The sequence below is a fragment of the Oryctolagus cuniculus genome, chromosome 21 (genome assembly GCF_964237555.1).
Source record: "Oryctolagus cuniculus chromosome 21, mOryCun1.1, whole genome shotgun sequence".
Lineage (NCBI taxonomy): Eukaryota > Metazoa > Chordata > Mammalia > Lagomorpha > Leporidae > Oryctolagus > Oryctolagus cuniculus.
In genome coordinates, this window is record NC_091452.1 from 15,282,577 (window position 1) to 15,294,647 (window position 12,071).

Sequence of the window (12,071 nt, forward strand, 5' to 3'; positions counted from 1 at the left end):
CACACGTATGGTTCCCACTTGATGGCCTCTGGTAAAGGCAGAGCCGTGGAGACAGTGGTCACCAGGGCTGAGGGGAGGGAGGGATGAGCAGACGGAGCAGAGAGGGTTTTTAAAGCAGTGAGGCCGCTCTGTAGGACACCACCCCGGTGGAGAGCGGTCACAAGAATGTACAACATGAAGGGTGAACCCAGTGTCCGCTGTGGACTGCGAGTGGCAGTCATGCGTCAGGGTGGGCCACTCCAGCGGGGGACACGGCCGTGCATGTGTGAAGGCAGCGGGGTACAGGGGAACTCCCTGTGCTCTCCACTCGGCTGTGCTGTAAAACTAAAACTCTTCTAGTTTAAACACACGCACCCACACGTGTGACATATACACACATATACCTGGATGACTGTCAGTAGAGGGAGATCAGGGTGTCACTGAACACCGAGACCCTTCCCCCTTTTTTCCCGTCTTAATACCCATGCAAGGTCCAGTTTCTCTGCAGAAAACACTTGCCTATTGTAACCTGTGACCTGTTGTAATTCTACTGCTTCATCACCCCGCTCAGCTCTCTCACAAACGCTGATCACCGAGGGCATTGGCACAGCAATAGCTACTACAGTTTCCTGATCCTTTAGTCTGTCCTGTTCAGCCAGTTATTTATCCCACAACTGGGTACCAGACACCTTCTGTGTGGCATGGTCTCATACAGACCTGCTCCTTGGGAGCTTACAGTCAATGGGGCAGGTGCACGGGGGCGGGGAATGACTTCGTGGGCTCACTCTACCATATGATCAGCGTAGTGGCTGCTGCTTCCAGGGGTGAGAGTCTGCCAGGCTTTCCAAACGATGGCCAAAGCCACAGCCCTGAAGCAGTGAACAGCTTCCTCAGGGACATAGAACTCTTCCTCCCTAACACATTGCCCCCTTCAGTCCAGGACAAACCACTTGCAGCCACTTGCAGCCCTGGTCTTTGTTGTGCCTGCTCCAGGACATCCGTGGCCCCAGCTCACACCCAAGCCTGGCTGGGAGCCAGAGCAGGGTTAGAGCAAATGTCAGTGTGTCCAAGAACAGGCAGGAAAGTTCCTGGATGGGAGAGGGAAGACGTGTGTCTGTGGGTCTACAGCTACTACGCAAGGAAAAAGCCAAAAATAGCAGTAACAACAACAATGATAACGACTGCTAATGTTTACCTGGCTCTAACCACATGCTAGGTACTATGCCAAGTACTTTTCGAGAAAACTCTTCCTTAGTTCCCCTTAAAACCTTTGCAGATAGGTGCTATCTGTCGAGATAGTGAAAGATTATATAACGGTTTTTTTTTTTCTTTTTTGTTTTAGCTAATGGGGAAAGTGAACCTCTGAGTGGCTGAGACACTCAGTTAATAAGTGGCAGTGCCAACATTCAAATACAGATCTCTCTCCATAATTAGAGCTAAAACCCTCAAAACTTCTAGAAGGTACCTGCTTAATCTGATCTACACGGACAGACAGATTCACTAATTTAGACCCAACCTTTCACCTTGATACATAAATGATGGTCAAATTTATGCCTACTTATGTCACTGCAGCTATGAGCAGAGGGCTCTATAAATATGGCTGTACATCAGAGAAACCATCCAAGGCTGGTGAGCTGGGGCGGTTTGGAGCTGGCCAGATCAGGGCTTGGGACTCTGAGTGTCCTTGCGCAAGTGACTCACCCTTCTGAGTCTTCACTGTAACTTGAGGATAGCAGTAGGGCCAGCTGCTGGAGGTTGTTGGGAAGACTAAAGAAACAGTGCTTACGAAGTCCCTAGGGCACTGCAGAGGTTCAGAATGCCCATCCCATGGCTACTTATTGATAGCCTGTGCTGTTAGGTACTAAGTCCTGTGCTGGGTGCTACAAAATACAGTGTCCAGAGAGACGTGAGTCCCGTCCTAAGGAGCTCAATGTCTGGGACATTATGGTTACAAAGCTAAGTGGTCCATATAGGGATAGGGGAAACCTACGGTCTAGGGTCTGTTTGAACAGACCTGGGAGATGGGGGTAAGGCGAGGTCAAACTGAAGTCAGAACCATGACTAGAATGAGCCAGGTGAAGAGGGGAGAGAAGAGGGTTGCAGACAGCCAGAATGCTCTAAGGCTTGTGGACAAGAGAGAGAACAAGGATATTCCAGGGGGAACCAATAATCTCTTGTAGCTGGAGTCAAGAGAAAGAAGAGTCAAGAGCTGCCCCTGGAGGGGTGAGCAGGGACCAGGTCACAATGAGCTTGGAAACCAGTGTGCGATTTGGACTTGACTTTTGGCCCAGTCTTTACTGAGAACCCAGAAGGACTGTGGTATGGCCCTGGACAGGATGAGAAGACAGCAGACAGAACCCTGGCCTTTGGATGATTCTGAACAAAGTTTCACCCTTTTCTGGGTCTTACCTTCTCCATCTGCAAAGTGGGCGACACCAAAGTATCACAAACTCAAACCAACAGTCTACCGATGTCTACCATATCTGTGTACTACTCAAACTCTCACTTTACAGAAATCAGTTTCCATACAGTCAGGTACCACAATGTTTCAGTCATGACAGACAACATACATGACAGCAGTTCCATGGGATTAGAATGAAACTGGAAGATTCCTTCTGCCTAGTGAGGCTGCACCCATTGTTACTTCATAGCACCATCTCGGGTATCTGTGGTGATGCACCTGCCAGCTGTAGAAAAGTATAGCACCTGCAATTATTCACGGTATATAATACTTAATAATGACTGGTTATGTTGCTGGCTTATGTATTTACTACACTATACTTTTCATCGTTATTTTAGAGTGTACTCCTTCTACTTATAAAAAAAAGTTTACTACAAAGCAGTATGTCATGTTATGCCAACAGCAGCCTCACTCTGTAGCTTGTGGTTTACCTATTCCATTTAGGTTTGTGTAAGGTCACTCTATGATGTTCACATCAAACAACAAAGTCGCCTGGTGATACATTGCTCAGAAAGTACCCCGGTCGCTTCTCATTAAGCAACCATGACTGGGTATATAAACTCAAAGGAAAGGAATACGTATCATTTAAAATAAAAACAAAAGCGGTATCATCTGTCCCACAAAGAAAGAACCTGTAACCACACATTTAACTGTAGTTGGTTACATTTGCAGGCACGAGGCTCTGAGCCTGAGGTCTGCTTCCTCTCTGAGAGATGATGAAGTTCTAAGAGAAGTGTTAAAGACCTGCTAGCACCCCGCTGTGACTTGCTCATGAACGTGAGCAGGACTGAAAAGAACTCGAAATGGAATAAATCCCTCCTTGTGTGATGTATGTCACTGAGCACCATGCCCATGCCCAGTGGCCTGGCATGCACTGAAGGGCCCCTGTGGGATGTGTCTCACACTCGGGGGACGCTGAACTGGCTCATCCACCTCTTCTGTCTCTACTCCTCTAACACCTCTGGCCTGGGAAGTCTTTTCAGAGGTGGTGGGATGGGAAAGGTGGAAGCAGGGTCCTGTGAGAACACGCCGCCGCCCAGACAAAGGCAGGGAGGTGAGTCATTGCCCAGGTTGCCCCCGGAGCAGCAGGCAGCCCAGGGCTCACGGACATTCTCCCTCCTGCAGAGGATTTCAGTCGCCCTGTCTGGAATGCACCGAGGTGAAGAAGTCCAGTCTGGTCCCGTCCACAGCCCGGAGCTCACCCGTGAGAGGGTGCTCCCGCAGCTCCTCCTACGCCAGCACCCGATCATCCAGCCATTCCTCCCGGTCCCCAAACCCCAGGGACTCCTCCAGGTACACCCGGAGCAGATCCACCTCCTCTGAAAAGAGGTGAGTGCAATTTTGACTTTTGCTCTGCTACACTTTCCTCCTCAGGGAGTTAGTTAAGGTGACTAGAGATGTCCTTTGACCCATGAGGGAAAGGAATGAGACACAGCCACATTTGCATACCTGTTCTACCCACTACTAGCTGGTGTCTCAGGACAGTCATGTAACCTCCGTGAGCCTCAGTTTCCTCATTTGCAAAATGAAAACATAGAGGATTGCTCTGAGTGCTATTAGCACATACGTGACATGACAGTATGTTAGCACTCAGAGCAGTACTTGGATATAGTGTTAGTTATTATCGCTGCTGTTGCACCAGGAGCTAATGTGGATGAATTGGCTTCTGCTGCATAAAAAGTTACCCCAGTACGTAGCATCCCTACACAACAGTTAGTCCCTGATTCTCTGGATCAGCACTTTGGACTGGGCTCAGCTAGGTGGTTCTTCTGCTTTCACTGGGCTTACTCATGTGCCTTTGATCTCCTGGAGGCCTGGATGACAGCTGCTTGGTGTGGATGACCCCATGATCCCAGTGGACTTATACCCGCCTCACGTGGTCTCTCATTTTCCAGCCAGTCTGACTTGGCTCATTCCCATGGTGATGGCAGCATCCCAAGACAGAGAGACCAGTACTGGGAAAGGCTCCTTTAGTCTTGGGCTTGGAAATGACCTGCCACGTGTTCTGCTATTCTGTTAGCCACACAAGTCACAAGACCCATCCAGAGACAAAGACGTGGAATCACACTGCAGAGGGTACAGCTATAGGGAGAAGAATTCTTGCCATTCTTATGCTCCACCACCCAGTTCCAATAACCATTTCCAACAATTGCCTGATTGTCTCATATGGAATGATGTTGTAGTAGAATGTACAGACACAAGCCTCAGGAATTGGAAGATTGCATCCGATCTAATCAACCCATGGCTTCATGGTGTTCTGCTTCCCTCTGCAAACAGAACTCCTCAATAGCCATTGGTTTCTTTGTGCAATCCTATAATAATCCTAATAAAACAGTTACTTGCTTAGTTGGTTATTTTAAGAACAGTCTATTCCAAGAAAGGAGGCAAGGCAGCTGACAAAAAAATTCAACGTGATAGAGTGATATAAATAGAAAAGCAAACCAAGCTAAAAGGAAAATTAAGGCAAGAGATATAATATTAAGTTAGGAGAAAGGTTAGGTCCCCAAAGACATGTCCTGCTGTTCTACATGGCTGCTGTGGAGGTGGGCTGCAATTGTGACCTCTGAGCTCCCTCACAGACAAAGCAAAGAAGGAAAGCGTTCCAGTAAGTGTTACAGTATTAAAAATTTACTTTGCCATGACTGTCTAGGAGAGAGATATGAGTACACAGAGCTCTGGAAGATGAAAATGAAGTCCAAGCTAGAAACCAGATCTCGGTAGGTCCAATGCCATTGTTAAGAGTATGTATCTGGTAGCCTTGAGACATTATGAATTTGGCCTCTCTGATCATTGATGTGTTGAAGATCACCAAGCAAATTTTTTTCTTTTGAAAAAGTAGAAAGTCCTGAAGGTTCTTTAAAGAGCAGAAACATTAAAAAAGTGATCAAAACACACTGAACTGCACCGCCTTTTCAAGTCGTGGTTGACGTCCGTGGCACATCGCAGTTTGCTTCTCTTCCTACACCCAAAAGTACAGTTCAGAACATCAGGACTGTTTATGATGTAGCCCAGCTGCCTAGCAGGCCTGGCACAAAGCACTCCTCAAGTATTTGTGGAGTAAAAATAATATAATAATAATAATAATACCGTGATGTTCTTAAAGCAAAAGAATTGAGCCACTTGCTTGGAAGAGCAGCTATTTCTGATTTTTCATAGAAGTCATGGAAAACGACTCCTGTGGGGAGTGCTACAGCAGAAGTGCCCCCCAACGTCCTCCCCGCGTGACCCTGCATCACTCATTCTGGAGCTCTCTGATGGTATCTTTCCACGTGCAGCCAAAACCAAACTCTGCAGGCAGCGTAGCAGGACCCTAGGGTGCTGAGATCAGAGGAGCTATTCTCCCTGCGCTTTCTCTAAAAGTGGTGGGCATTAGCAGAGAAGGAAAAGGACTGGAAGAAGGCATTCGTGTAGGGGCTGGGAATTGGGGTGCACGACTGTGGTCTAAGAACGCAGAGCATTCTGGAGCCACACCAACCGGGGTCCCGGGTGCCTGCGAGGCAGACAGGCCTGGTTTCATATCCTGCACCACCTGAGTGACCCTGAGCAAGTTACACGGCTGCTCTGCACCCCTGTTTCTCCATCTTTAAGAAGAGACTGATAACGATACCAAAACCTGGGGCGTTGAGGACTCAGGAGGTAACGCACACGAAACGTGAATTCCATGTCTGGCACACGATAGAACGTCTCATAGCCATCACTGACACTTGCCACCTGCTGGCTCACTGGCGACTGTGCCAGATGATTTGCCCTAACTTAGCTGATGCCACAGCTTTGTAGGAGCCGTCCCGTTACCACCCCCATTTTACAGATGAGAAAAATGAGGCTCAGAGGAGCGAAGTCGTCCGCCTCAGGTCGCACAGTGCAATGAGTAGCCCGGGTAGTGAGCACTCAGATAGAGGACGTTGTCCGTCTTAACCACCCAACGGGGAAGGGGTTTTGTTCTCTGCTTAAGGTCCCAGGCCTCGGCCTGGGGACTCCCATGTACGAAGTGCTGGACGGCCGTCAACCCCAGTGGACGGATGCTGTACAGGCCCCTCAAGGGCTGTCCCCTCCCCCCCAGGTCCTACTCCCGCTCTCTGAGCTACTCCTCCAAGTCTGGCAAGAGGAGCCCACCCAGCAGAAGCTCGCGATCCCGCCGCAGCCCCAGCTACTCCCGCTACAGCCCCAGCAGGTAAGGCCCCGCCCCCAGGTCTGGCCACGCCCCAGGACAAAGCTCCGCCTCTCAGCCCCACCCCTTCGCCCCAGTCGTCCTTTTAAGCCCCGCCCTCGCCCTGGTGGATGGAAGCAGTTGCCTTGATCCAATCAGGAGTGGCACCCAGGCCCAGGTTCACCTGTGTCGTGATGTCCCCACTGCCAGCACCCCCACGGCCGCACCCCAGAACCCATGGCCACACCCATCAGCCTCCTCACCCGCATCCCTATTCTCACTCGCACTCTGGCCCCAGCGGCGCCTGCATCTGGTGGCTCCCACCCGCCAAGGCGGGTCCACGCAGGCTCTTCCCCAAGGCCCGGGGCAACCCCAGCCCCAGCTCCCCAGTTACCCGCCGTACCCCTCTAGGGAGCGGGACCCCAAGTACAGCGAGAAGGACTCGCAGCCGCGGGGGCACGAGCGCGCGCGTCGGAGACGGCGGTCCTACTCGCCCATGCGCAAGCGCCGGAGAGACTCCCCGAGCCACCTGGAGGCGCGGAGGATAACCAGGTGAGGCCGCCCTGCCTCCCACCCGCGGTCCCGCCCGTTCGGGTCCCGAGCCCTCCGCCTCAGCCACCGGGAGGCCGGCATTTAGGGACCTGTACAGCTTTGAGACCTTCAGCTCCGCACCCCAGCCCTGCCTCTAGGATCAATCAACTCCCGTCCCGCCCCCTGGGGCCTGCGGGGGGCGGGGCCAGAGAAGGGATGGGGCCATCCTGGGAGTGGGTGTGGCCTGGAAGGTGTCTAGGAGTCTGAGGGTGGAGCCTGGCAGGCAGGGCTGGGGAAGGGAAAGGAGTCTGGCCTGGGAGTGGGAGTGTAGAGCCAGATGCACAGCCGTGGACTCGGTATTGGCCTGGTGATGGAGTCTGGCATTGGAGACAGACGGCACCCTCAGGCCCACCTCTGGGTCTACTGAACCAGGTGTACAGAGAGCTGCAGGACTACCTGGGTGCTGGGGGCAACTTGGAGGGCGCCTTAGTGGCCAGCTCTGGATTTCGAGCCCAGTCCTGGCCGAGCCACTCCCACGTGACCTGGGAAAGCCTCTCCACTTCTTCCAGTGGTAGGAAATAACTCTCCGGATAGGAGGAGGGTGAGTTGAAAGGGAGCACAGAGATGAGAGCCCGTGCCTTGTGCACTGAGACGCAGCGTGCACCGGGTGCCCTTGCAACTGGCCGTGTGGTCGGAGCAGGTGCAGGTGGCTGGCGGTGCCACGTGAGGTCTCAGAAGAGAAAGGCCCAGGGTCCGAGTGGAAATGAGTTTCTGCAGCCTTGGAAGCTGGGAGAACGACTGAGGTTGCCGTGCTAAATTTGGTTCGGGCTCCTCAGCCGCTCACCCTCCACCCCCGTAGAGGAGCGGCGAGCCTGGCTGCCCAGTGAGCCCTCCCTGCAGATGGGCTGGTGGACAGACAGGAGCCCGGGCCTGGAGCCCCTGCCTCAGCCCTTAGAAGTCGGGGGTTTTCTGTTCTTCCTGCCTCGCCCAGAGCCATCACTGGGCTCGGCTTGGAGGAGGGCTGAGCTAGAGAGAGTGGCATTCCGGAGGCTGCCTGGTCTCCCCAGCCCCGAAAAATCCATGTTGTTAACCCGTCCCGCGTTTCCCAGACCTCAGCCCTTCGGCTGTGTCTTCACTTTTACCTTGTGTGCTCGTGAAAGGAACTATGGGTGACTTGATTTTCCTTGAATAGATATGCCCCTTTTTTTTCTTTTTTTTTTTTCTTTTTGTAGAGGCCCGTGCATTTATGTCAAAAAAAAAAAAACATACAGTACAGTAAATGGAAAATCAGCTTCTCTCACCATAAATAGAAGGTTCTAGTAAAAGTAAAAATAGCAACAGAAAACCACCATTAAGCTTTGGTATGGATTCTGTTGCCAGCTGGAGGCTCCGAGCCCTGGGCTCGCTGCTTTTTTAAGTGAGATTATCAGTTTTCAAGATGATTTAGCACTGAGCCAACACTTTCTCCTTGGTGTGTTGGGGTGGGGGTGGGGGTGGCAAGGGAAGGGGAGAGGGGCTGGGTCGGGGCTGGGAGGAGTGCCGCCCTCACGCATGCGTCCTCCTGTGGTCTCTGCAGTGCCCGGAAACGCCCCATCCCCTACTACCGGCCCAGCCCGTCCTCACCCAGCAGCCTCAGCAGCTCCTCCTCCTGGTACAGCAGCAGCAGCAGCAGCCGCTCCGGCAGCCGCAGCTACTCCCGGAGCCAGACTCGGAGCCGGAGCCGCAGCCGGAGCCGGAGCAGGACCCGCACTAGCAGCAGCTCGAGCTCCCGAAGTCCCAGCCTGGGCTCCCGGAGCCGGAGCCGGAGCTACAGCTCTGCGGGCAGCTACGGCAGCACGAGGCGCTAAGCACCAGGGCCTCCGAGAGCCGGCTGCCCCCGGGGGCTCCTTTCGCTCTGCCAGCCTCCCCCTCCCACCTGCCCTCCCCGCCTTCTCCTTGGTGACAGATACTGAGGGCTCCTGGACCCTGCCCCTCCTGCTCCTCCAGGGAGGAGGCAAAGAGAATGCGGGGGTTCCACCCTCTACGACAGGCTGCTACGAGCCTCTACCAGCACCGTTCTGGGGCTCAGCTCAGGCCTGGGCAAATGGAGAGACACATCCTCCTCGGGCACACAAGAAAAAAACCAAAAACTCACGGTTTTGTAAGAAGCAATGGGCCAGGACGGCCGAGACAGCTCTGTTCACCCTCTGCTCATAGGATGCACCCGGAAGGCCATGAGAGATTCACCCCATCTGCCCTCAATCTCCCCTCATGCAGTCTCTTGGCTGCATGTTTATGGGACCCACCCTCCATGTTCAGGGGAGAGTCGAGAGAGGAGGCCCAGCCAAGTTCAAGTCTGAGATAAGGAGCCAGGCCTTCCACCAGCTCCAACAGGCCAGAGCTCAGAAGCCCAGGATCCTGCGAGAGGGAAGGACATAAGAGCAGGGCACGTGGGCAGTGGAGTCGGTGGCAGGTGACAGGAGATGGCAGTGGGTTCTCCAGCGATAGGAGAAAGGAAGGAGTCCTCCACAGCTCCCAGGATCCCAGTGTGGTCACGGGAAGCAGCCTGGCAGGTCCCAGCCACGGAGAGGCTACCACTTGGCTGACCCAGAATGCCTCCTGGCTGGCCACAGCCCTGAATGCCACAAGAAAGGAGACAGGGGAACGGTCGGGAGAGCTTGGACCACAGCGCCACTTCCCAAATTTGCCTCAGCCCCACTGGCTGGCACCAACTTAATTCCACGGGACCATCTGCTGAACATTCCCCAGGGCCATGGCCACACGCCAGTCCCCAGCGCCAGCCAGTCTGGCCTTGCCCTGCAGTTGGCGCCTGCCCACCCTCTCCCCACCGCCCAGGCAGCCACACCCTGGATCCTACCCAGTGCAGCCTGGCTCCCTCCCACCCAGGCACCCTTCGGTCCCAGTCACCCCCCTTGCCACTCAGGAATTTTGCCAGGATGGGGCACAGTGGCTCAGGTTTGGAGGCGAAGGACCCAATTCCAGAGACGCCCTAGGGATGAGGGGCTTGGGTGCTGTGCAGCCTGGGTGCCTGCTGGCTTCAGAAGCTTCCTGTCGGCCTGAGGATGCCCCGCCTTCCCCTGCCCAGGGCTGGGCGGCGAGGGCAAGCTGAGCTCCATCCGAGTCACAAATACCACCAGCTGCTTCAGCTACAGAAGGCACGGAGCACGGGGAGCGAGGGACACGGTCCTTAAAATAAACCTCGGGCATCCCTCTCACCAGCTGCCTGCCTGTGGGTGAGTGTCCAGTTTGTGGTGGCAACAGCAGCAGGACCGGGCATGGAGGGAGAGCAGGAGAGAAGAGAACTCCCAGCTTTGGTCGCTGGAGCTGCAGGGGAAGCTAACAGGAGACCGTCTCTTCACCGCACATCCCAGGGAAATCATTTGGGAAAAATTCCTCGTCCTTAGAAATGGGAGCATCCCCTCCGGCCAGTCCTCCCCCATCGTGTCCAGCCTGCAATCACCCCTCCCCAAAGTCCTTCCTCCATCAGCAGAGAGGAGCAAGGTGGCCCCTGGGCAGCAGTGGACGACCTGGCCTTCCCACGATGGCCTCTGGCCCAGGCCTAAGCCCCGCCCACCAAGACTGACAGATGCCAATGTTGTCACCACAGAAGGCCGGATGGCAGGTGCCTGGGACGGGAGCAGGTGCCCCGGGAGGCCGTGTACAGCGACTGTAAATAGCCCTGTTTGTTCCCTCTGGACTCCCGTCTCCATCACGGAGACCACGGCTTCCCAGAGCCACCAAACCTCCTTCAAGGGCAGCCAGGAGAGGCCAAGGAGCCTCCCGGGGCCACCTGCATTCATACAACGCTAGGGGACCATTTTGCCTGGAACTCCTAGCAGGTCTTTTATTTATTTTATTTATTGACCTATTTATTTATTTATGTGATCTCTCCCTCCCAGTTAACAGTATTATTTATTTATTTATTTATAGGGAACGATTGTGTGTGTGTGTGTGTACGTATGTACGTATGTGTCTGTCTGGCAGGGGGTGCCGGGACTTCCACATTATTTGTGTGCATCTTTGTTTTCCTCATGCTTCCATGAATGTGGGCGGGGATGCTGACCTTTTCCCGGCAGGCCTCTGAGATCTGAACACCCCGAAGTTGACCTGGAAGCACACCAGTCCCAAGGCTCCCTACTCTGCCTGACGCCAGCAGGGCTCAGGCCGGTGCCGCAGACCCCCACCCACCAGCTAGCACGTCAGGAAGATGAACACGCAGTGGCTGGCGTCGCAGCGTCTACACTGAGCAGGAAGGCACAGGCTGCAGCCAGTGGAAGTCCCCCAGGGAGGACAGAGGTGCCATCCCTCGGCACAGCCGTGAGGTTTGTGCTGAGGACTGAAACGAGGCAGCTGCCTTGTGTTGTGGAGCGAGGGACAGGCAGTGTACACGGCGTCTGGGGTCGCACCTGGAACGGGCGAGGGGCTCACACCAGGAGATGGAGACCGGGGAAGATGCGGGTTCCCATCGCATCCGCACTGCCAGGCGGGTGTGCGGGGCCAGGGCTACCCAGTGCAGCTGGCTCCCTGGGAGTCACACGTGCCCCAGCACGTGTCCCTGACTTCTCCCCAAGGCTGCCCTGGAGGGGTTCTCACAGGGCAGGAGACCCAGCAACCGGAGCAGAGGTCTTTGTCTGTGAGTTCTTCTGTTTCTGAAATTAGGGGAAAAACCAAGATGCAAGAAATAACCAGACGTTCCCCCAAGAAGGTCCCTCCCCAGCCCAGAAATCAGAGGCATTTCTCAGGCTCGCCTATAAACCAGCGGCAGTGTCGCCTGGCTGCCAGCCAGCCAGCCAGGCCCCCTGTGTTGCCGGTCTCTCCCCGCTGCCTCCACACTGCCAGCCTGCCTGGGCAGCTTTGGGGTGGATGGGGTTTTTGCAATTTCCCTGGTTGTTTCCCTGGCAACATGACAACCCTGCCCCGGCCCACACAAGGAGGGACCTCTGTTCTGGGAAA

The 12,071-nt window shown here is 54.4% G+C and overlaps 1 protein-coding gene across 1 annotated transcript in view; it reads left to right on the top strand.

Annotated features, from left to right (window-relative positions):
- The window catches only part of SRRM4 (serine/arginine repetitive matrix 4), a 166,864-nt gene extending 157,240 nt beyond the window's left edge, over window positions 1-9,624 (top strand). The window contains exons 10-13 of the mRNA XM_008272320.4: window positions 3,566-3,769; window positions 6,501-6,611; window positions 6,999-7,139; window positions 8,695-9,624. Coding sequence (XP_008270542.2) covers window positions 3,566-3,769; window positions 6,501-6,611; window positions 6,999-7,139; window positions 8,695-8,965 — 727 coding nt within the window. The 3' untranslated portion in view covers window positions 8,966-9,624. The remainder of the gene's footprint in view (window positions 1-3,565; window positions 3,770-6,500; window positions 6,612-6,998; window positions 7,140-8,694) is intronic.
- The last annotated feature ends 2,447 nt before the right edge of the window (window positions 9,625-12,071 follow it).